General features: G+C 42.4%; 1 protein-coding gene across 1 annotated transcript in view; it reads left to right on the top strand.

The window, feature by feature from the left end:
• Positions 1–8,291, top strand: part of LOC139694740 (acetylcholinesterase-like) — a 190,207-nt gene extending 181,916 nt beyond the window's left edge. Inside the window, exons 5-8 of the mRNA XM_071593242.1 lie at positions 723–875; positions 1,213–1,376; positions 6,688–6,845; positions 8,151–8,291. Of these exons, the coding sequence (XP_071449343.1) occupies positions 723–875; positions 1,213–1,376; positions 6,688–6,845; positions 8,151–8,287 (612 nt within the window). The 3' untranslated portion in view covers positions 8,288–8,291. The remainder of the gene's footprint in view (positions 1–722; positions 876–1,212; positions 1,377–6,687; positions 6,846–8,150) is intronic.
• The last annotated feature ends 16,457 nt before the right edge of the window (positions 8,292–24,748 follow it).

The raw sequence follows: 24,748 nt of genomic DNA, 5'->3' as shown, positions 1-24,748 counted from the left end.
GCTGTTCTACTGTGAGTGTGTGTCCATACAGCATACATTCGGCTCCCCTCATTACTTCGCTCACTGCACGCAAACGAAAGTTACTTTCGTAATGGCATTTCCTTAGTTAATACTTTCAGCTAGGGACTTTTAGGACCCAAACAACTCTTTTGCTATTCATTTCATTCCCAAATTTTTATTATGCACGTAGGTTCGGTCAAGAAGAGTACTGGAATGTAGTGCCGGTGGTTGAAAATGTTATAATGCTCCTTTGAAAGCTTGTACTCTAGAATTTTAATTAGTTTTAAACGAGTACCTTTAAAAATTTATATTAAACGGGAAAATTCAATTCGGTGAGATTAATGGTATTACCGCGTAGCCATCGGACCAATTCAATTGTTCTTCGTGTACTGAGACACACATATTTGTCTCAGCTCCTATTGATGTAAGCTACCCCGGCAGTTTGTAGGGCATTCCTCATTCGTGGATAAACTACTGTACAAGCTACACAGCAGTCATAAAATGAATTTCTTGCATATTACTTACCATTCTACTCGGATGAATATAATATCCTTTCATCCTCGCTTTCACCATTATAACCCTCACCCATTTCCTCAAAAAGAAGGGAAAACTCACAGAGAATGCCATAATTGTGTTTTTATTTCAAAAATTAAATCATGTGTCTGATAACTCTCAAGGTTTTTAAAGGAATTTATCCTATTCTTTCTCGTTTCATTACACAGTATACAGACTGGGAGCACGTCAGTGATGGATACTTAAACCAGAAAATGATTGGAGAAGTTGTCGGCGACTACTTCTTCGTGTGCCCGACAAACCACTTCGCGCAAACCTTCGCCGAGCACGGGATGAATGTGTATTACTACTTCTTCACGCAAGTAAGTAATTTAGATCATCATCAACCATATGCCCGTTTCATCGGCATATATTAATCGCTCTTAGTTCCAACAAACGTTCTTTTGAATATGGACAGTGACTTTGTATTAAAGGCAACGAGTGTGAAGTTACTATTTGAAAAACGCAGAAGTTACATTCACTTTGGGTAAAGTTGCGAGCGATTCCCGCATGAATCTTCTCTCGTTATGCATGAGCACAGACACTGAGGTTAGTTTTGGAAAATCCAAACGGGTCAAATGACCACCAAGACCGAGTGATCCCGAAGGCCTCTTTCCCCGTGGATGTAAACGCGCGCATGTCCGCTTTCGTTCTTTGCAGCGGTCCAGCACAAGCCTGTGGGGCGAGTGGATGGGAGTGATGCACGGCGACGAGATCGAATACGTGTTCGGCCACCCACTCAACACGTCCCTCGAGTACAGCGCGTCGGAGCGGGAGCTGAGCCGCCGCATCATGCACTACTACGGGCGGTTCGCCAGGACGGGGTAAGAGAGGGGAGGAGGAGGGGGGAGGTGGAGAGGTGGGGGGAAGAGGGGGCAGTTGCATGACCTGCCAATCCCCGCCCCCCTCTACTCTCTCCCCTTCACGCAAAACAAGTGTTCGTGATTCCCCAAAAATGAGCTCACTTCACTCGGGTCGGATATAAGTCGGCAGACCGCGAGTAACGAGGGATGAAAGAATGGATGTTAATTGGCTAGAAAGGCCCTGGCCAATCAAAAAGGCAGAGTCCCTCTTCGATGAATTAAATAAAAGAGCGGAGTTGGGGTAAAGCGTCCAACTGAGGGGATTTGCATTGGCAAGGTTCTCGTTGTGTATACGTACTCCTGCTTTGGTATGCTTCTTTGTTCGCTTCACGCATGGTTGTGCATCAATTGCCCGCGGCAGCTTTGACGAAGGTGATGCGCTTTTCAAGGAAGAGGAAAGCTAAGGTAAATATTAAAATAGGATTTCATCAACTAGAGCGGGTTTACCTATTTTGGAAGTGTTTTGGGACAAAATGATCAAATTAGTAGGGACACAAGGAAAAGAATTGCTTTGGGTAAAGAAGCTCAATTGCTTACTTTTATCTTGGTTTCATTACACTTCCGGTATCACACAGCGACGATGATCTTTTAACTGCCTCTCGAGGTTCCAATACGAATACTAATGATACGACGACGCACTAATGTATCACGGAAAGAATCGGCGTCCTTTGTTATCTAGTAACTAACGCCTATTTTAGCCGCCAGGAAAAATGAAATTCCTCTCAGTTTTGGGTTAGATAATACATTCAGATTTATATCTATAGCTATGCAGAATATACAAACATGATATCATATTAATGTCATAATAAATTCATAATGAATAAAAAACACATGGCACTGGTAGTATCTCAGTGGAGTCGGCCGAAGCAGCATATGACACATACAACGTAACTATCACTGCTGTAAAATGATATTCAACTGAAAGGGGATTGAATTTGAAAAAAAGTCACCTTATTTTAACAATCTTTAAACTCGGATCTCCTAAATCCCTGGATTTATATTCTGAAACCCCTTTCACGGGGTCCCGTTTTTCACCACATTTCGTCCAATAAATTTGGACAAGAAGCAATCCAGATGACATCATAAACGCGGCCATATTTTATTTGAATCTACTTGCAAGGCTTAATGTCTATTTACGTTCTCGTTCAAAGTCTCACTCGAAAATATTTTGGATATATGTTCTGCCTTGTTAGGAGAAGCATTGAAATATATCGTCGTAATCTGTGTCGATCCAAAACCTTTCTTAAACGGTAGACTACCAATAATTACGATAATCAATACAGCCACTGAATTAAATCAACCCATCATATCTCACGTTCGTCAAATGTTGTCAGCGGCAACGTCGGTCAACTCTGCGGCGGAACTAAATGCTACGACCAAAATATTGATCGATCACGCCGTTGTACGTCCATAATCATCAATTCGAATCTTCTTTTACAGCTTAAGGTCCCAACACCTCAAAAATGAGAAAACAGTTATGGCTTGCGCAGAAGTGACCAAAATGGTGACTATTATCAAACATATTTATTTAACGGCTGCATACGTTATACATACGGCTGGATATGTTAATGGATGCATACAACAGATTTGTATGCAGCCGTTAGGTACTGAAAAACATATTGATATAGATAATTTAAGTTCATGACCATGGAAATGGAAGTTAATTACATTGGTCAATAATGCCGCCACTACCGATCACCATTTCGCTCATAAGTTGTCAAATTACACGGCGGTCGCATCTGCACCATTGCCAATATAATTTATGCCATGCTTACTTACGTAACATGCCGATTATTACGCTTTCGACCATTTCTCAATTACGTATAGCGTCACGTGAGAAATCGACAGACTACGATATTTTGTTCGCCAGTCGAAAAACGAAATAAAATAGTCTCTCACGTCAATGTTGTTCAAATACCGGCCGATGAATAAAAATTGTTCAAAATTACATCAGCTATTCATCAGATTTTAAGCTTTTGCACTACTTTTGTAAGTTTCGATGCGCGCTGCTCTTTATTTATAGAAGTAGTTTTTAGGGGAGGTTAAATGCAAACATGACTTGTGTTTGTAACAGTGATTAAAAAAAAGAATAAAATATTTTTGAGATAATAGAACCCAAGCGTTAAAATTTGAACAAAGAAGAGACTGGTGAACCAAGTTAACACGCCCCTTTCCCGTGATAGTTATGTCCTCTTTTTCAAATCCTTCTCCATTGATGCTCGTCCTCACTCAAATTTTAGCGTTACAAAATCTCAATTTTCGATCGTTTTTTTCACAAAAAATGGACGAAGAACAGTCGAATTTTAGAATTACGCTCGGATGCTTATATTCATTTTAAATTGTATTTACATTTACTTACACAAAATTTCATTAAAAATTGGCGAAATACAACCGGAAGGCATTCCCTCTAAATGAATCAAACGCGAACTTAAAACTCACCGAGAGATAATATTTAACGGTTACCCTGGGATAACATTTACCCCACGTCATTTTTTGGCGTGTAATTAAAATAACAATTAAATGTATTCTCGCGCATTACATCTGGACAATCCCATTGCATTTTTAGAAGAAAAAGACGCCGAAAAATTGTCCCCGGAAGCCAATATTTTCATTATTGTCCGATGCAGTATACCTATCTCAACCAAAGGCAGAAGAGAAATAACCACACGGGTGATGTTGACCCTATCTGCCACTCCGTTTGTGTGCGAGCGATGAAATTGGTTCTCCAATTTATTTAACACACTGCTGTGCAAACGACAAATATGGCAACAATGTACGGTTGAGTACACCATCAGAAGGTCTAATAACGACATTCACGAAAATTAGCACGGGTCCATGTAGATAACGAGAAGAGTTCAGGACATTTTAAGTCTCAAGTATGGCTGGTTTGCGATTAGATAATGTGTTTCTGTGGAATACATCGGTAGCCTAGCCTAAAATTCGTCCAAAACCGCAGATATCTGCACTTAAAAATAGCATACTTACGAGGTTATACATTTTTGTTGTGATAATAGCGAAAGAAAGCAATTGAAGTGAGGACAAAGTTTCGATTTCTTGAAAGTGTTTCATATTACCTATTAAACCAGTACCTCAGCACGAATAACTAAATGGCAATGTTTGACATGAGTGGTTAGAAATTCTAGGAGTTTATTATTCTTCTTAGAATCCGCAGATGGGAGCGTGACACCTGTTATTGCATCCAAGATGTCCGTCTAAGATCAATTTGTCTTGGGGCGCAGAGCCCAAATTTCTCCGATTTCATACCATCTATGCCACTGCGGCCGAGTCTGAGGCCCGCACATACGAAGAGTGACGCGGGAGTCCGACCGAAACACACTCGGTTTCATCAGGCGAGTATTGGGAAAATGCAAATAATGGGCAAATGAGAGAGAGGGAGGAGTATTTTTGCACTGCTTCCGGCACGAGCGATTAGTAAGTACTCAGGAGTCGTCGGAGAAGGAACAAATGTTTCAAGGAATTACTGCTCTAAGAATTGCCAGATATGAGATAATGTTTTACGAAGAGAAGGAGTGACTCGAGAGGCAATAACTGCAACCCCTCCAGACAAGAAGAGAGCAGGCGAGACGAAGGTCACTACACTGGTAGAGGTCACCCGAGTAGCACTGGTGACACCAAACGGGGAATTATGAGTGCCACAAATTTTATCGGTTTATCAAATCACTCTAAAAAATTGAAAGAAATACACATACTTTGAAACTGACCCATTTAAATAGCATGTTGTCTTTCCTCGTGTTCAATGCCAGATTACAAAAGGCACAAGGTAAAGTGTACCAACAAGAATAATCAAAGAACTTCACTCTAATCTGTCCATGAGAAAGTATCACGTTCACCCGAATATATTGAATAAAGGTTGATATTCCTGACACTGAACTAACACGCGCCCCAAGGCGGCTTCAAGGGCGTGACGTAGGGGCTCTCAAAAGTGGAAGTGCGTCACGGAGACGTGCACGACAATTGGCCCTGCGACAAGTGGAACGTCGTTTAATCTCGCGGAAATCGTAGGCATTTTTACGGAGGACGTTACCCACTCGCTCGTGAGCATTCACGTCGGTCCATTTCACATCCTTCGAAAGGGTCGCATTACGAAAGTGAATAACGAAAGACAAATCTAGAATGACATTCCTCGAGGTAGGCTGCAGACAACATATTCTGACGAATGTACTTTTGACACATTTAGTATAAAATTATTGCCCACCTAGAGGGTATATAGAGGGCCTACTTTCATCATGGAAGGCACCATGTAGCAAATAATGATGATTTTCAAGAACGCCCATAAGATTTAAATTTAAAATAAGAGGAAAGAAATGTAAATATCAGTTAAAGGTAGACTGTACGTCCTTGTCAAATTACTTGTGATATGCTCTACTTTTGCAAGAAATCGAACAATTACACTTAAATATTAAATCCTCCTTTAATATCAACATGCTCGTAATATTTCTTTTAATAGGTTTCCATCGCAAATTCTGAATGTTCAATCCCAAAAGTTGTTCACTAATGAAAATTGGGTATAAGATAGTTCGCCATCAAATACCATTAGAGCGTTTATCGATTTTAATGAGATGAGCGATTCGATCCGCGTTATCGTTTAACGGCACATTTGATAAAAATGTAGTAAACACTTCAATTCATACGCGCTCTTTACTATCAATTTTTACAAGTTTCTACGCTCATAACTAATAATGCATGTTGCACATAATCAATTCTACTTCTTCATATAATTAGCTATTTATTGAAAAATAGTGACTTAGTACTCTAAGTGCTATAAGTACCTTGTATTGACCCTGTGTACTATATGCTGAATTTTACCGGTAAGTTATCATTTGTAAGGCCATTAAAACCAATATTCCTTTCACGTCTTCCGATTTTTCATCTTATATAATGTGAATACATATTCTTCAGAGATTTTGACATCAGGATCTCTGCCTTAACAGTCAAGCCAAATAAATGATTGATGACTCTTGTATATTTTATGACCTTTTTTTCGAAACTTTTATTTGACTGTAGCTCGAGTACAATTGGCACGCAAAGGATGATGGGCAGAAAGACTTTCAGCCCATTATCTCACTCGGTGAGTGAGGCTAACTTCGCGTGCATACTCGGTTCAAACGATATCATCGCCTAAAGCTTAGCTAGTGCACAATATCGCTTTCCTAGATCCCTTTCCAAGGTCAAATAAAGATTACCACCATAAATGCGCAGTAGAGTTTTGATGACTACAGTAACTAACATGGCACTGGATTTTTTGTTACAGGAAGCCAGTGCCTAACGACGTAAACTGGCCAATCTACTCCCGGAACCAGCCGCAATATTTCATTTTCAACGCTCAAAAAAATGGCACTGGAAAAGGACCACGAGCCACGTCCTGCGCCTTCTGGAACCAATTCATGCCGCTGCTCAAAAATAGTCCAGGTAATATCCAGGTAGTCCAAGGTAGTAAATGTTATTAGTTTAAACCTCCAGACATTCCTCCTAAGTGGATAAGCTTAAGCCGCCTTCCTATATTTGAAGCGAGGCTTTATTACCACCGTCAAATAATTCGACCCAAGATCTTAACGCTTCTCTCAAATTACAATTAAAGATTTGGACCTTCATGCATTCTCCTACATTGATATCGGGGTCGCATGGTTGAAGAGACAATTATCATTCGGAAAAAAACTGAATATGGTAAAATAATTTCAATTAGTGGAAATTAAAAAATATGAACAATCATTTTTCGGCTATCGAACCAGAATTTTCAGTTTCTAATGTTACTCTTTATATATTCGAAGTCTTGCAAATAGGCTTCGTTCCAGCTAAGTGAACGAAGGAAATTATATAGTTATTAATCCAAACTTTTTACTGTCGTATGGGCTAGCTTCTTACACAAATGAATACCAAGAATATATTCGAGCACTATTTAATATGCAAGACCCTTCACTTGTCATTTTCATTCAAGCATTTTGCATTCACGAAACGTTTTTCCATCATACGGCACACAGTAGCCGCAGGAGTTCCCAAATTTAAAATGGCGGCAAACTAAACTATTAAACCTACGCAGCTTTAGATGTTTATCCCTCAGATTATTAAAGCGTCGGAATTCATGTTGAAACATGAGAAGCCTTATTTTCAAAACAGATTTCACGGTTCGGAGACCAACAGTAAGCTTTGGCACTACAACCATGAATTTAATGACGTATAATCTGAGGAGCGTATATGATTCAAGCTGCCATTCTCCTAATCGGTTCATTATATAAATCTGTACAAATAAAAACACGATGAAAACTGTTTATAGCTGGCATAAATCCGTGATTGGAAGGCGATCAGATGAAAGTGGCCTGAAATTATCTAAATACCATGCGGAACCAGAGGATTTTTGATTTTCCCATTAACACCATTCAATTCCCCATTTAATACCTTCCCTCCTCCTCCGGGATCTCCCCTTCCCTATTGCCCAACTCGATGAGATCCCGTCCGCTCCCACGTGACAAGGCATTCGATTTTTTTGTCAAAAAAGCAACGCTTGGCGGCTTAAGCTATCAATTTACGGAAAACAAAATATGGGATGGTAGGGAGGAAGTACAATCGATAATGACACGTCGGAGACTGACTGGACCATTCTCCCCACGCCCCCGTCCAAATCCACTGCCACCCTACCCCCCCACTCACCCTCCCCCGATACACCTGCCCCCCCTCTCTTTCTTTCTTTCTTTTCGTTCCCTGTCCGGCGGGGGCAAGGCTCCGACACGTGCAGCGTGTCCGCAGCTGCGGCGGGGGCGGCGGCCGGCGGCGGTGCCTGGAGGGGGGCCGCCGTGGCCCTGGCCGCCGCCGGCGCCTCCCTGTGGCGGGCGGCGCCGGGCCACGGCGCGCTGTAGTGGGCGGCGGGAGGAGGCGGCGGCGGGCGGACGAGGAGGCAGCTGGGAGGAAGAGGGCGGCCGAGGAGAGCAAGAGGGGCGGCGGCGGCGGGAGGCGGAGAGGGAGGACGGTGGCGGTGGGGGCACTGCAGATCGGACCGCTAACTCGCGCTCCTCGATGTTCACAATTCCCACGGAAGGCGACTTCCGGAATGCATTTTGTGAGATATCCGTCACGACTGGCCGAAGGAGAAGGAGAGAGAGAGGAGGAGTAGAGAGGCAGGAGGAGGGAGAGAGGAGGAGGAGGAGAGAGGTTTATTCCGAAGGTGACGGCTTTCGACGGAAGGGAAGGGGATAGTCTTCTTGGCGGAATGCATTGTTTCACTCTGGCGCCAGAGTGTGATGACCGAGGGATATAATACGTACGAGGCAAGGTTTCTCTTGGAACTGGGGCTGCTGGAGATGTTTCTTTCGGGCGAGGGGGCGGGGGGACGATGTCCGGGGTGGAGAGAGGGGTCGGACACTCGCCGATGCCAGGGTCACAGGGCATCGCGTCAAGTGGTTTCTCCCGGAGACCTCGACCCGGCGCCCTCGGGACGGAGTGCCTGGCGGGGATCCAAGCGAGACGACAAAAGACGGGCCGCAACGGTGATGGATGCACACAAGCACACACACACACACATATACACACACATACCCGTTGAAACCCTACCCCACCCCACTCCCACTTCCCACCCCCTGGTCGAGGGGTTGATGGGTGGCCCTCCCAACCCTTTGGCGTTTCCCAGGCCACCATCCCTCTTTTCAACTCACGTGGATGAGATGTGCAAACACGTAGGGCAGGTTAGCGAAATCACCCCCTTTCGCGCCCTTTCCCCCTCCCCCTGCCCTTAGGTCCTTCCCCCCTCATCCCACCGCGTGACAACATGCCACATTCTCCCTAAGCGCTCGCTCTCCACCCCTCATTCCTTTGATGAAGTCACTTCTCCTTCGTCACGTACCTGATGAAAAAAAGGATTCCCAGAATCGGAGGGTCGATTTATTCATTGTCATGGATCGGGGAGTTTTTTTTTAAATCTTTTCACGAACCTTTTAACTAAATCTTCCATAAGTGTTTTTATACGCAATTTAGCGTACGCTGACTCAGATTCAGGAAGAAGACAGGAAGAAAATAACTGCAAGTTATCGAGAGTAGAAAAAAAACAAGGCTGCTAATAGGAAAGTTTTCGCCCACTGGCTTCACCATTTAGATACCCTTAGCAGGGAAATAATGAATAAATTTGTAATTCATTTCCACAAAATAGTATTTATTGTGATAAAAGACATTTATCCTATTTTCCGAGGTCATACTCTTGTGATTTCTGCGATGTACAATGGCAGCATTACCCAAAATCCCAAATATCCGAAACAATTGAAAGCCTGTTGTTAAATTGTATACACTTGCCAGGAGACATTAAACGTGCGGCTGATTCTTGAAATGAACCAAATTATCCCTGGCTCGTTACAGAGGGGGGAATGTGTTTGAAGTGTTAAATGAAATTATTAGTATAAATTTAAGATGAACTTTGTACTATACGCTTGATAAAAACGCTCGACCTATAATGTGAAAGACATATCAATATTTACTGTTCAAAGAAATAAATACCAATTTTAAGCCTATAAAAATTAAATAATATCGTTATATTAACTTAGGATTACGGTTTGATCAGGTAGTGAAACTGTCATGAAACCAAATATTCGTTTTGTCGACGTAAATATACAAAGGAACTGTAAGCTTGAAACTTGGCACTAATATTTCGTAACGTGAGAGAGTACCTTTGAACGCACTAGATAACAATATATTTGGACGAGTTTTTCATCAATGAGCTGATATCTTTGGATCCCGAATTGGTGCAACAGTTGGATGTTAAATAGCTTTCGACATATCTATGAAAGATTTTTACGAGTAATAACGGAACGCATCGTGTGAATCTTCTGAACGCATGGCGTCCTTGCTTTTAATCAGTTAGAATGCGGCCGCGTGAATCGTGATGTGAGAACTGAATTTTTTAGAATTAAAAAAATCAACTCTTTTAATAAATCGCAAATACACGCGACCACATCAGTCTTTTTAGAATGTATTTTATAAATTTTGAAAAATAAATCTTAGTTCGAGAACATAATGGCTGGGAAATCAATTCAAAATATTTTTCCAATAAAAACGTGCTAGGCTCAAAAAAAAACCACAACTCAAAATAAAATTAATGGGGCGAATGTTCATTTGAGAGAAAAAATATCTCTGAACACGATGACACGAGATGGCAGGAAATAGTGGCACTTGTTATACTTGCGTGAATCGTTCACTCGGTTATTCTCTGAGGAAATTTTCATTTCATTCAAACTCAGGTTATTTTTTTACTACCGACTGATTAATTCGCGTCAATTCTTGCATTCTAAATTATTAAATGTCGAAAGCAACGATAGAGGTAAGTTAAGCAACGATTATTCCAAGGCCTTAATACAAACATAAATTCGGGATGAGCATAGAAGGATTTCTGTTCATAGGGTAAAATAAACCATACATATCAAATTTAACGATGGAGCGAATCTTTGTAGATCCCAAAACTCTTGAGGCGAGCTGAGAAAAGATAAAAAGGTATAAAAAGCCGGAATTAAAACGTCGTCGAGCTCAGTAAGTAAGTAAGTATCATAGTTATGAATAATGTGAATTGACCACATTTCGCATTGATTTGCGTTTCTTTTGATTATCCCATTGACAAAATCACTCGAATGCAGCAACATTATAAGAGAAGCTAAAAAGTAATAGAATAGTTGGCAGGTTGATTATTTAACAAATATGTAATCTTGAAATACACCGAGCGCATCTCATTTGAAAGCAAAATATATTCAACGAGTAACGAATATTGAGTTATTTCTTTGAGAAGAAGAAACATAATATTCTTCAGTCGTAATTGATTGATCAAATCGCTGCTCTTTTCTGTAGTGCATTGCATCGGCTTTAGTGGACAATCCTTCGGTGGGAAACGAGAGTTTAAGAGCAAAATGTTTTCGAAAGAAATGCGAGAATTACAAAATATGCATCTTCGGCTTGGCGATTCGCCGTAAAATTTATTTGTACCTGTGTGTGTAAATATAAAAATATACAAATATCCATATATAGATATATATATAAATATATATATTTGTGTGAGCGTGTGTGTATGTTGTTGTAAGCTTGAGTGGGTGTTTGCGTTAGTGACCCATGGTTCATGCGCGCGATGAGGTATTTAATATCCTCCACCTTCCCTTCTTATCTCTTTTTTCTCATGCCTTATTTCTCCTCAGCCCTTGCCTTCAGACTCTTATCATACACAACTGATTACCGTTTTCTTTTGTTCTCCTTCCTATCCACACCCAATGCTCACTCCTAAATATTTGTTACCTATGCCTTAATGCCTTTCACCGATATTATTAGATCCCATTTACTTCCAGTTTTCACATAACCAACCCTCTCCTCTCTTTACACCTCCCATCATCCCCCATTCCCTCGCTTCTTTTGTCCTTCCCGTGCTCCAATGATTGTATTCAATGATTCAAACTCTTTCACTCGCCTTCAAAAGGGGCGAGCCTCTGATGCCTTCGACTTCAAATCCAAAAAAAATAATGTTTAAACATATCCAAAATGAGCGACTCTGTGGAGGACGTTGACCAATCAATCGCTCGAGAGGGACGCCAGATTTTATTTAGTCCAACAAATGAAAAAAAGTGTAGAGGTCAAAAACTTTTATTTTCGTTACTCGAGGCAACCGTAAAAAGTTGTACAAGAAAATGCACTCTCACTGAATAATCATATCATGTGAGCCCACCTGATGGCGGGCGCCTTTTTAACGAATCCCCCACCTCCCTTGTCACGTGATGCCTGACATCGGAGAGGGCGATGCTCACTTTTAATATGGCGTATTAAAGCGTAGTTAGATGAACAGGAGCGGACGTGCCGGGTAAGGCGTTTTTCCGACCAATAGAGCGAAGGCTGCCGCTACGCACGCCGAAACGAACGCTTATCAAAACAAACGTTATGTCGTATTTACATCTATCTATTTCTATCGCTTTGTTTCTCTCTCTCTCGCGTGTGCGACGCGAAAGCATTGACCGATAGTAAGAAAATTAATGCACAATCAAATATCTCCACGAGTATGAACATAGGTATTTTTGGCACTAACTGTCGAGGGAAAAAATCGTGTAGGTCGTTAAATGTTGCTTTTAAGTTTAATTACACTGCCTCGCCTGTGACCACACGGCTTCTATCTCGAGTTTGCACGGCTGTACTTTAAAAAATTTGTGCTTTGAATACGAGTGAGAAGATTTCATGTGAAATATATGATAAAGCAGACCCAGACATGGAATTCCAGGCATTCATTTCAGGAGAGAACAAAATGAGAAATATAAAACCTTTAGCCTGTTTCTTTGTCATTTCAAGTGAACATACAAATGTTAGGGCGCGACCTGTGAGTCAAATTATTGTTGTAAGCATCATCTTCACGAAGTTGCCTAATAAAAAAGCTCTCTCTAAAAGAGACAATGTCTTGTCTCCAAAAATTAGCATTCTGTGTTAAAACTTGAAAGAACTCAATACGTCAATGAATTGTCGTTATTTACATATCGTTGTAGTTTATGATGTAGTTGGTTCACTTGAAAGTGAATGTCTATGTATATATGCCTAATATAATTGTATGTATTAAATAAAAAAATAGTATTTGGTTTTCCTGTTCTTGGACCTTTTTAAAACCACCTGTCATCCACCCACGGGGTCGAATATGGAGGACATCCCTCCGTCCTACCACCACCCCCGACCCCAAACCAATTCGCACCCATGCAGAAATTCATGGGGAGGGCCGAAATGGCACCCCGTGTCACACACCCTCCGAGCGCGACCGCCTCTTCGGGCGCCACGTCCACTAGCCAGCGAGTACCACAGCATAATATTCATTCGGAGTTACAGACGGCTGCCCTAATCAGCCCCAATGACGTCCCTCCGGGGACGCCTCCCCCGGGCCACAACCCCACGCCCAAACTACACGGAGCTCCTCTCGATCCCTCATTTTCGCCCGCACCCCCACCGCCCCCCGCATCCGGAAGAGGGGCCAATCCGGCCCATAACCACACACTCGACGATCGATTGTAAAAAAAGAGTTCGGTTTGGGGGGGATCCCTGGTTGGAAACCGTGCCACGACGGGGCTGGAGGCGGGGGGGTGCAGGGGGAAACAGTCGCCTCTCCTCCCCCCCACACTCGCAACGTCCCGAGACATCCGAAAGGAGCCACCCCACCCCCGGTGCGTCATCCGACGACTCACGCAAACTGACACCCCCTCCCCACCGTGTACCAAATGGCTGCCGCGGTAGCGGGCGGTGGAGGCGGTGGCGGCGGTGGTAGGGTGGGCGCGAGCCCTCGCCTTGCCAATCACTGGGGCCGCCCCTCTTCCCACCTCTCCCCCGGCGGAAGCTCTCGTTCCCCCTTCCCTCCAACACCCCCTATACACACACACAGACCCACACGTGCGAGCCCCGGGACCTCCACCGCCAAGGTGGAGGTGGAGAGAGAGAGATGGAGCAGAGGGGAGCATTGAGGGGGGGGGGCAAAGGGGTGGCTAGAGGCGCAGGTCCCCCATGATCCTCCTCTGCTCGCTATTTATACCCGCTGTATCGGCTCAACTCGAAACGCTTCCCCTCCCCCCCCACCCCGAAAACCCCTCTCTTCGCCCCCTCCCCCCCTCGCTTCACACGGCACCCCGCCACACAGATACGCGTGAAACCATCCGTCCCCCCTCCCCGGCCCCCACACCTCTCCAACTAAAATGAATGCGGTCAATAGTCAGTCGGCCGACACACGCACGCCGGCCATCCCTCGCACGCTGCTCTCCACATCCCAGCACGCCCCTCACACCTCCCCCCTCCGCCTTTCCCTTTCGCACGGTAATTGGCTGACCCAATGACCGGCGCGGCGCCAGTACCCGAAGGCCCTCCCTCACCGTCACCTATCTATGGGGCACAGAGGGGCCGCGCCGAACTCAAAAATGATTCCTAAAATTCAACAAATTTTTAATTGCATCCTATCGTCATTTTTTTCATTCCCGAGTCAAAAAAGCCAATATATTGACAGTCGTTTGTACTGACTTCGTTCATCCTGAATATTACCAGCTCGTGTGGGAACCCACCAATTGGTTTGGACAAGGCCGCATTAGAATGCATGAATTAAATGTTTATTACCGATTACAAAAACAAATGGCTCTCTGGTCTATAATAAATTACAGCAGTGCCACAACCTTCCCAATATCTTCACTTGATCGGTTTCAATCTGCTTGGGAGTTTAATGTTTGCAAAGAAGAATTCCCACCATTGTAAATGCATTGGCTTTAATCTGTCTGAACACAGAAAAATAAAAACAAAGGAGTTCAAAATTCGTACAAATGAATTTGACGATGGGGTAGTTTTCTTCGTAATTACAGACGGTCGGATACTAATTCATAAATACATCCTAAAATTAATAAAAATCCAATTATCTTTCCGTCTCAAGCTCTATATTAACTCTGTAAACAAGCGCGTCCTAGAAATGAATGGAAAATTTTAGGACTCGCTCATTCTCATTTACGGGAAAATAGCTCGCAATGGCAAGTGGGAAGTGCAAGCACGCATGCCAAGGACTAGTCGAATTATCTTCATATCTACGCTCCCATTAGCGCCATTGGCTCACTAATGTGTCTCCTGTGTCACATCTTCACCCCAAAGAAATATTCGTGATCGAAAACATGCTTCGCTTTGTTTTCGTTCCGAAACCAGCATTTAAGAATTCCGTGAGCTGAAAGAATTCACATTCGTTTTCACACGCCAAAGCTTATGGACGCATGGTCACAATTTGATGAAAGCTGTCACATTGCCTGTTGCAGTGAAGATCGCTCGGTTATTATCACATTCAATAACAACAGGTTAACTTCTTCTTCGTGTCTTTTAGATGCGTATCAACACAAGAATAAATAATTATTTCCACAATAAAAAATAGTTCACAACTCCTGTGGTAAACTTAATTTCCGGTCGCCTGCCACCGGCTTCCCCCTATTCACTCTCGGCAGCTGCAGGCAAGGCAAGACAATTCAGGCAATGCAAGTCTGAAAGGGTCTGAAAGCAGGAATACGAACGGTTGCTGCCAGTTACCATTCCATTTATAAACCGGTAGAAAACTGAAACCAACGAAATATTTTGTAATTGAGATGGGCTTTAAAAATGCCGGCGCATGTCAAATTCCATATTCTCATGTTAGAGTGATCATGCAATAAGAACTGCGGAATCGAATAGTGAAAAATAGACAAATATTTTTTACAGATAATCTGCGCAAGGGTTTATCAATGATTTGCAAAAGAACATCGCGTTTGAATCAACAAAGTCACAGGTGCGCTGCTTGCAATTTTTTGGTAGCTTTTCATGCAAGGCACATATAGTGGAAGCGCCAAATGAATAGAAAACGACCTTCTAAACCGTGTTTCTTTGGAAATTCCTTTCCATGCCCAACCATCTTCAACCTCCTGGACGTATATAAATTCCTGAGTGCCAAAGCCAAAAAATTTAAAATATAAAGTTAACAATTACTGATATTATGAGGGTTACAGTCGTATTAGCAGTGATCAGGAAGTACTGCAATCGTAAATACATGGGTAGGGATCCGACAATTCACAGTCTCGGAAAAAATGAAAACATTGTCCACTTAAATCGCTGGTTCATAAAGGCTGGTGCATCTCGAGTGGCCGGACGAGCTCTCATACTGCCGGTTTACCTTAATATTCCATTCTCATGCGATAAAATATTTATTGTATACTAGCTCTAGCCAAAATCCTGATAAAAATGACCACCACGGGTAGGAATGCGCTAATACACCGCCGCAACACGAAGAAAATCTCGATTACATCGCCTATCTACGCGCTGCATCCCAAAATATTGACAGAGGGGAGCCTATTCAAATCAAAAGTTATTTTTTGCAGGTCTTTGACGCGAAGTCTCGAAATTTTCTTAAACTTTAGTGATTTAACGTGAGTTACCAGGTTAGTGGCATCCCATCATGACGATAACCTTTCTTAACTCCTCCATGTTCTTTAAGTTTGCAATTAACTGATCGTCGGATGTATGGGTCACCAATGGAATTATGAAAAAAAACGGAGACTTTGGAAATGCTCAAACATGACCAAAAAGGGTGAGGTAGCGGCGTTTCGTGGTGCGAGGTTTCCCTCACTCCATTCAATAGCACTCACATACAACGCAGTCGTCTCAACTGGGCCATTGTTGTGGCTCATGCCCCCACGGCACCAAACATCACATGACCCCCACGAATTTCCGAGCGCAGGCTCCCGTCCCACCCCCGATTCACTTGACCGTTTTCCGGCGCCCGAGTGACCATCGCCTCCCGCCCTCACGGGGTCCCTCCCCACGCCTCCTGTTTTCGCCATGCCCCCAGTCGCAGTGTCACACAGGGAGATGCTCCCCCGCCACCTCCGCCCACACGCGCGCACACCCCGACCTCGCCTCACCTTTCAGCGAGAGATGAGGCCCCAGCCTCCGGACCCTCACCTCCGCCCCCTCGGTCTCCCCGCACCACCAGACGGAGTCTGAGAGAGGGAGGGAGAGGAGGCAAAAACACCACCCGCCGCCTCCCCCTCCTCTCCCCGCGCGAGCCCCAGGCCAACGGAAGCTCGAGCGTGCTTGGAAAATTTTCCGCCCAGGACGTCTGGACCGTGAAGGTAAGAAAGGTTGGGAGGGACCTTTTACAGCCTGTTTTCTCCCGCTTTGAGGCCAATGAGTGCTCCGATCATGACCCGTCATGACCTTCGAAAACAATTTCTTCTTGCGAGGTTCAACGGCCAAAGCATGAAAACAGCTCGGAGGGAATCTTCGATTGTTTAGGGGTGAAACACCGATCGAAACTCGGCATAACGGAGAACCCCTTCCTTCCGCCAAATAAATTCGAGATCCTTAATCACAACTAAAATCACAAACCCTACAAGGCACGCCATTTCCGATCTATCAGAGTGATTGACTTAACGCGAAGGGATATCGACCACCTGTCCTCTCTTTTTCCCACTTCATCATCTCCATCGAATCGCGAAGCGGAGAAAGACGGGAATGTCTGTAATTCCTTGGCTACTCAATGTGGAGTACCCAGTAACTTAATTGAGGCTGAACTGAAGAGGAAGCGTGCAATTTATCTAGTAACCACGGAAAGAGGTAAGTCGCAGACTTTCAGCTTTAAAAATAACTTCTTGCAATATTCCCGGTGAATTACCAAATTTAATTTTTTCAAGCAATCATCCTATATGATGTTCTTCTGAGAATTCTGATCTTGAAATTCTACACGATATCCCGTATTTTGACCGCGAAATCTTTCCGGAATATATCCTTTTTCGATATAAGGGAAAAGTGAACTTTACAGATAATGATGCGGTAGCATAAGAGAACTTGCTGGTGTTTAACAACTATATCATATTATCAATACCCTTTTAAAGACTCCCGTAAAATATAACGCCACAGCAGAAAAAAGAACAAAAAACAGATGTCATTCGATTTTTCTTAAAATACCTCTATAACCTAGGGATTGGCAGTTGAATCGATATTATCGAGACAGCTGTATCGATAATATTATAGGACATACAATTCTGTACCGAATAAATTGTTGATAGTATGAAATTAACAAATGTTTTCTTAGCCATCCGTTACATTTACATTTCCCATGAAGATTAAATTTCAATTACAGCATATCATTTAACAATTGGGTTGAAATACATTTCCCTATTTCATAAATAAAACATATACATTGCAGCGTATGATCGTTATTAAAATATATTGGATATGATGCCACAAAGAGGATATATTTTTCCTAAAAGTGACATTACATACGGCCTACAGAACATATTTTAATGCGAACTTGATGGTTTGAGGCTCTACTTTGTGAACATTCATGATCACTGAATGAATAAACTTGGCATTTTTTCCCATGAAAACTTACTAATCCTACCGGTTTCGACGCATAGGCGACATCATCAGGTATAGAATCACACGTGGTCAGGGCATTAATACAGGGTCAGTACAATAAATATCGGGACTAGTTCCAAAAATCAAAATGTATTGCAATTATCATTACAATTGGCAAGAAATGAGCTCTACGGCCTCTCAAATAAAATAAGAGGGGGGGTGAGAAACTTCCATTATTACGGCCATTGGAGTTTATCCCCCCCCCTCTTATTTTAACATTACAATTACTTTATAATCTTCAAAATACATTCATCCTGTATCGATACACTTAGTTCGGCGCGTCTGCCACTCGTCAAAAGCCCGCTGGAAGTCGATTTACTGAATACTGTTGAGAGCCTTTGTCGTCGCCGCTTGAACCGCCTCGATGGATCTCGAACCGATATCCTTTGAGCTCCTTTGGAGCTATCCTTTGAGACAATAATGTTGTCGAGAAAATCTTCATCTTACTGGACGCAGTCCAAAATTTCTTGCGAAATTTCCACCCGCAACAGTTTTTGTTCCTCGCGCAAGTCTTTTAACACCGGCGTCGCTCACACTTTCCTCATCGCAAGATCCTCTGTTACAATGGTGAGGACGGTTCCGACTGAAAGACCGGTCTTCTCACTGATAAGGGCGATGGTTAAACGCCTGTCAGAGTCCAAAACGTTTTTTCACTTTGGCCACCTGAGCATCGGGTCGAGCGGTCGTCGGGTGTCCGACGCGATGCTCCCGGCCTTCCTTAAACATTTTGTACCACTCAAAAACTCTTGTACGGCTTAAGACATCATCCCCATAAGCCTTTTTAATGAGTTGAAGGGTCTTCGACGCGGATTTCCCGAGCTAAACGCAAAACTTCACAGCGTAGCCTTGCTCCACGGTGCGATCCTGTCTCAACGCATGCCCGGAGGCGACTGAACTAAAGTGCGCCTGAGTGGTGGGGGACCCATCTACCGAGGCGACCGGTCGGACCCCCATCCACCGCTCCGTTGAGGCTACAGCGAACCAGTCGCGATACTTATTGTATGGACCCTCTATATACTCTCGCAAGGAGGGTAGGTGAGCAATGGAAAGGAATTTACGATGGCAAGGGGGAGGGGGGTAAGTATCGGTTAGAATGCGGAGGTGGAGCGGGAGGGGCGTGGAATGGTGCAATGAGGTGCACCTAACCTCATTGCACCGACCCACGACCCTCCCCGCGACCCCGTCCTAACCGATACATACCCCCCCTTCTCATCGCAAATTCCCTTCCATTGTCCACCTCCCCTCCTAGCGAGAGTATATAAATGTCCTGGCCACGTATGATTCTATACCTAATGATGTCGCCTATGCGTCGAAACCGGCAGGATTATGAAGTTCTCATGTGCAAAAATGCCAAGTTTATTCATTCAGTGATATTTTAATACATTGGAATTTTATTTTTTATTTTAAAATTCTGCGTGAATAATAGCCTAAGTCAATCTATTTTATTATAATTAGAGTCTAAAAAACACCTACCTTCGCGAATTGACCTCAGGAACAACGACTTCAGTTGAAGTTTCCCAGTCGATCTACTTCGCAGCTATGGTGCTATGAGCCCACCCTTATACTGGCAGTGAATAAAACTAAAATTCAATGAGATATTCCAAACTATACCAAATTTTTAAGTTTCACTTTATCTTATTTCTCATTGATCGTTTGTCCTAACTCCTTTCCAGTCAGTAAAATGTTTTATTCTAACTGTTATTTTCGACGATTTCCTTTTGCTAACTTGAGAAACTTAGCGGAGGACAGTTAACGCTGTGGCGAGGGATGGAAGATTCGAAGACAAACCTTATCCCAAATTACAAAAATGAGAGTGTGAGCCAGCGCCTGATAGCATGTTGCATTTCTAGTGGCGGCGTTCCCCAGGTGACGAAGGTGGTTGAAGTGGCGGCTGTGGCCACAAGTTGTTCTAGGCTGCGGGTCGTGGATCATGCTGGCGTCAACGATGCCCTGGACCGTGGATCTGTAGAGATTCTGAATTCCTTCAGGTAATTGAACTGGGAAGTGAAGCGGATGGGTGTTGTCAAGGGGGTTGATGTGACGCTCTCGATCTGCAGCCTAGTCCCCTTGAGGATTGATCGTGGACCTATGGTGTGGAGCCGATTGGAAGGCATCAATCAGAGGTTTCGTGTTTTCTGCAGGGATATCGGGGCGTCTTTCGTCGACCTTCAGCTGGCGATACAATCGTGTAGGAATCACCTGAATCGCTCTGGTGTTCACTACACGTCCGAGGCCGCCAGGTGTGTAGATAAAATAGTGGGTCTCTAAAGTCTTCTTTACCAAACAATTTAGCCTTCAATAAATTATATCGACGTCAAAGGCCATATTATTCCAAGATGAAAAATATTAGGGATGAGATATATAGCGGCAAGAGAATTGAGATCACTTAAAATTACAAGATGTCTAGGGCGAATCCTAAGAATGAATTTTGGAAGGCATTAAGCGAATTTAAAAGAAAAATATTAGCGGAAAATTTGCAAAAGAATCCGAAATCATTTTGGACGTACATTGGAGAGGTTCAGGTAAATAATTCAACAGTTAACTCACTGAAAAATGATAAAGGCGAAAGAGTAACCAGCAGTTTGGAAAAGGCTAACTTATCAAATTCGTTCTTTTGAATCGTCTCCGCCAATGTCTCACGGAATAGCTCGGGTAGCTTACCAAATCGTGCTTGTCAACGTATACCCAAAATTGGAATGTCATATGGCACATTTTCTGAAAAATATTAAGTCTAATAAATCCTCCGGGCCCGATCAAACCTCAATAGCTTTGTACCCGAGTCATCTACTCAAAGCAACTTTAAATAATGACGTCTTGCCTATTGTTTGGAAAAAAGCAAACATTTCACCGATCTTCATAAAGGGGGATAAAACAATAACCAAGAATTATAGACCGGTAAGCATAACATCCGTTTTTGTAACATAATGGAAAAAAGAATTGCTGACTACATTCAGGAATGGTGGACGAGAGATAGATGGCTATTAAAACACCAATATGGGTTTAGAACGGGATACTCATGTGAAACTCAGATTTTGGGATTTAGCCAATATATCGGCGACGCAATAGATGAAGGAAAGGATGTTGCTGAAGTAATCGTTGATTTTTCGGCAGCTTTCAACCAACTGCCTCACGATAGATTATTTTTTACGTTGGAGTCGTTGCCACTGGATTTGAAGGTAAAGCAATGGATAAAAATTTTCTTATAGGCAGAATTCAAAAAGTAAAAATAGGAGATACATTTTAAAAAGACACGAACGCTATAGCTGGGGTTCCGCAAGTCAGTGTTCTAGAGCCATTACTCTTCCTATATCACCTAAACGTTCTACCAAATAATCTACATCCCCAAGTAAGACTCTTTGCTGATGATTGCATTATATACAGACGGGTGGAGCATGTAAATGACCACGTAATACTACAAAATGACAGCGATTGCCTTGGTGACTGGGTTACAAATAATAATATAGGTAATATTATTAGTTATAAGCATATACGTTTTTAAAACAAAAAGAACGAAGAAAAGTGTATTTACATCCTCTTTGGACAAAGAATTCCATGTAGCAATCATTGCAAATATTTAGTCGTTTACTTAACAACGGATCTTGGGTGGAAAGTCCAAGTAGAGAATGTGACGCGGAAGGCATTTAGAGTACTGCAATGGCTAATGAGAAAATTAAAAGGAAGTAGCGTAGCCACAAAAGAAAAAGCAGATAAGGTACTGGTTATCCCTATCCTAGAATACTCGTCCATAGTATGGGATCCATATGAGGTGGGACATATTAAAAAGCTAGAAATAGTTCAAAGAAAGACAGCAAGTTATATACTCGGAAGATACAAAAGAACAGAGAGTCACGGAAATATTGGATGCACTGAAATAAGAGAGTTTGAAAACTAGAAGAAAAAAAGAGTAAGTTCGGCGCGATGTAAGATAATTGTTGAAAATGACGAAGCGTGGGAAGATTTATGGAAATATTATGAAAAATCAAAATTTAAGGGAAAATATGGCCACAGTTTAAAATAAAAATAAAGACGCAGAAAATAAATAAGAAAAAAATACTATTTTTAAACAGAATTATTGTTGAATGGAATCAGCTGCCTGGAGGTTTGTTTGAGCCCTTTCCATCGAATTTTAATTTCATTCCTAGCTCCAAGTTTCTCCATCTCGCAAACCACACTTCCATCTCAGCCATGTTTCTTTCTTCAATGCCATGCGTTTATTATGTACAATGACCGGTAAAGGGGGGACTTCACTCATCGGGACGGTTTATACTTGCCCGCTTGGGCAGTCATTGAACATTTGTGTGCAGTTTCAAGAATAATTGTAAGCAGCAACTGGTTGATAAACTTCATTGATTAGTCATTATTATACTGGTGTATTTATAAAAGTATTATTTATATGTGATGTGGAGGGCGGTAGACGTTGTATTGCAAAAGTGAATAATGTGTTACGCGTGCGTGATTTTGAATGGTATACTAGTATAAAATTGAAGAGTACGTGATTATGGACGGAGTGCGCCAATGGACGGAGCGTTGTAGATATCGTGTGAACCTGGCCCTTGGGTGATGGAAAAGGTGCGACTGGTAATCTTAAAGTGTCTTTGTATATACGTAAGACCATTTGGTCTTATGTCTGTTCTTCTTGTGTATGTATATATGTGTATTGTAATAGTGACCGTAGAGCAGACTTGGCCGCTGCCACCAGGATAATTGCCTAATTGTAACCAGATGAATATAATAATAGTAAAACACCCGCTCGTATATTTGAGGATCTAGCTTCAGAAATTACATCTTATCTAGATTTCGTATTAAAAAATTCGCCGGTAATCACAAGGTTCCCAGAGGTTTAAAAATTGGTAACGTAACACCAATATTTAAAAATGGAAACCGGGATGAACCGAGCAATTACAGACCTATTTTCCTCACATTCATTTCGTGCACGGTATGGAGCATTTAGTTGCTATTTCGATCGTAAGGCATCTCGATAGTCAGGAGTTATTAATGAAAAATCAGCACGGTTTCGAAAGGGTAGATCCTGTGAGACACAAGTTGCGCTTTTTGTTCATAATAATCTTACTTCGGGAGAGAGCAATGTTCCAGTGGATGCAGTTTTACTAGATTTTAGGAAAGTCTTCGACAAAGTACCTCATAGTAAAGTACTCAGTACGAAGCTAGAAGCGTGTGGCATAGATAAAAATGTCCGGGGTTGGATTAAAGACATTTTTAATAGTCGTGTTTAAAGAGAAGTGATAGATGGAGTCAGCTCACATGCAGTAGAAGTTACTTCAGGTGTTCCCCAGGGAAGTGTTATCGGACCTCTCTCGTTCCTACTTTACGTTAACAACATTGACTCCGTAGTCACTAAGATACGTTTATTTGCCTGCGATGCTGTGGTTTACCGTGATATCCGTAATCTTGAGGACCCGGCAGCTTTATTAGATAATCTTAATGCCTTACAACGCTGTTGCGACACTTGGCAAATTAAATGTAGGCTTAAAAAAGCGCGTATTGATGAATTTTTTTTGAAGAAAAATAAATCAATTCCCACCCGAGCGCCTACTGCATTGGAAACACTGAAATGGAATGTTGAGACTATTAATAGTTATATGTTGCCCTTACTCACGACCTCTTATGGATGAAACATGTACGGGGAATATGTGGACAAGGTAACAAAAAAATTAAAATTTATTAGAAGAGTACTGGGTAAATGTGATGAAGGGAATAAAAGATACATGTTATCTTTCGCTCTTTAGGCCCCATATGTATGTAGTATATGGGATCCTCACGAAGTAGGATTAATTTCCAAGTTGGATCGCGTGCATCGTAGAGGAGCTGGATTTGTAAAACGTTGTTATGATAGACTTAGCAGCGTATTCAAAATATTAGAGCAGCTAGGCTGGAAATCACTCACGGAGCGAAGGTTATATTACAGTTTAAATATCTTGCATAAATTAGAAGGAGGTCTCTTTAGCAGTGATGCTGAAAATGTATTACTAGCCCCATCTTACTATCGTAGAACAGATCATGTCAATAAAATTAAAGAGATTAAGTGTAGAACAGATAGATATAATATGTCATTTTTCCACGAATGATAAGGGATCAGAATAACATTGTCCGACCGCAGTGAAGTCATGTTCGGGTCATAATTAGTCTGATGAGTATTCACCCCCTACCACACACCCTAGCGATGGCTTGCAGGGTACCAGGGTACTAAAATGAGAAAATATTATAATTACATGGCTTGATTACAATAATATACGCTCACATTTTGTTCCATCCTTCCAGCCAACATTACGTTGTCACTATTGCGTTAGTATGATGATTCCTTGTGAATGGTGGTCTGCATCTTGAAGTGACTTAATTTCTGTATTTATGCATGAATAAGTTCTTCCACTTTAGCTCTTTTACATTATTTTATTGCAGAAGAATTACTAAACATT

Source organism: Hetaerina americana, unplaced genomic scaffold, assembly GCF_022747635.1.
Source record: "Hetaerina americana unplaced genomic scaffold, ioHetAmer1.1.p SCAF_54, whole genome shotgun sequence".
In the NCBI taxonomy this organism is placed as follows: Eukaryota; Metazoa; Arthropoda; class Insecta; order Odonata; family Calopterygidae; genus Hetaerina; species Hetaerina americana.
Note: the sequence above shows the minus strand (reverse complement) of the source record. Positions and strands in the feature narration are given on the sequence as shown.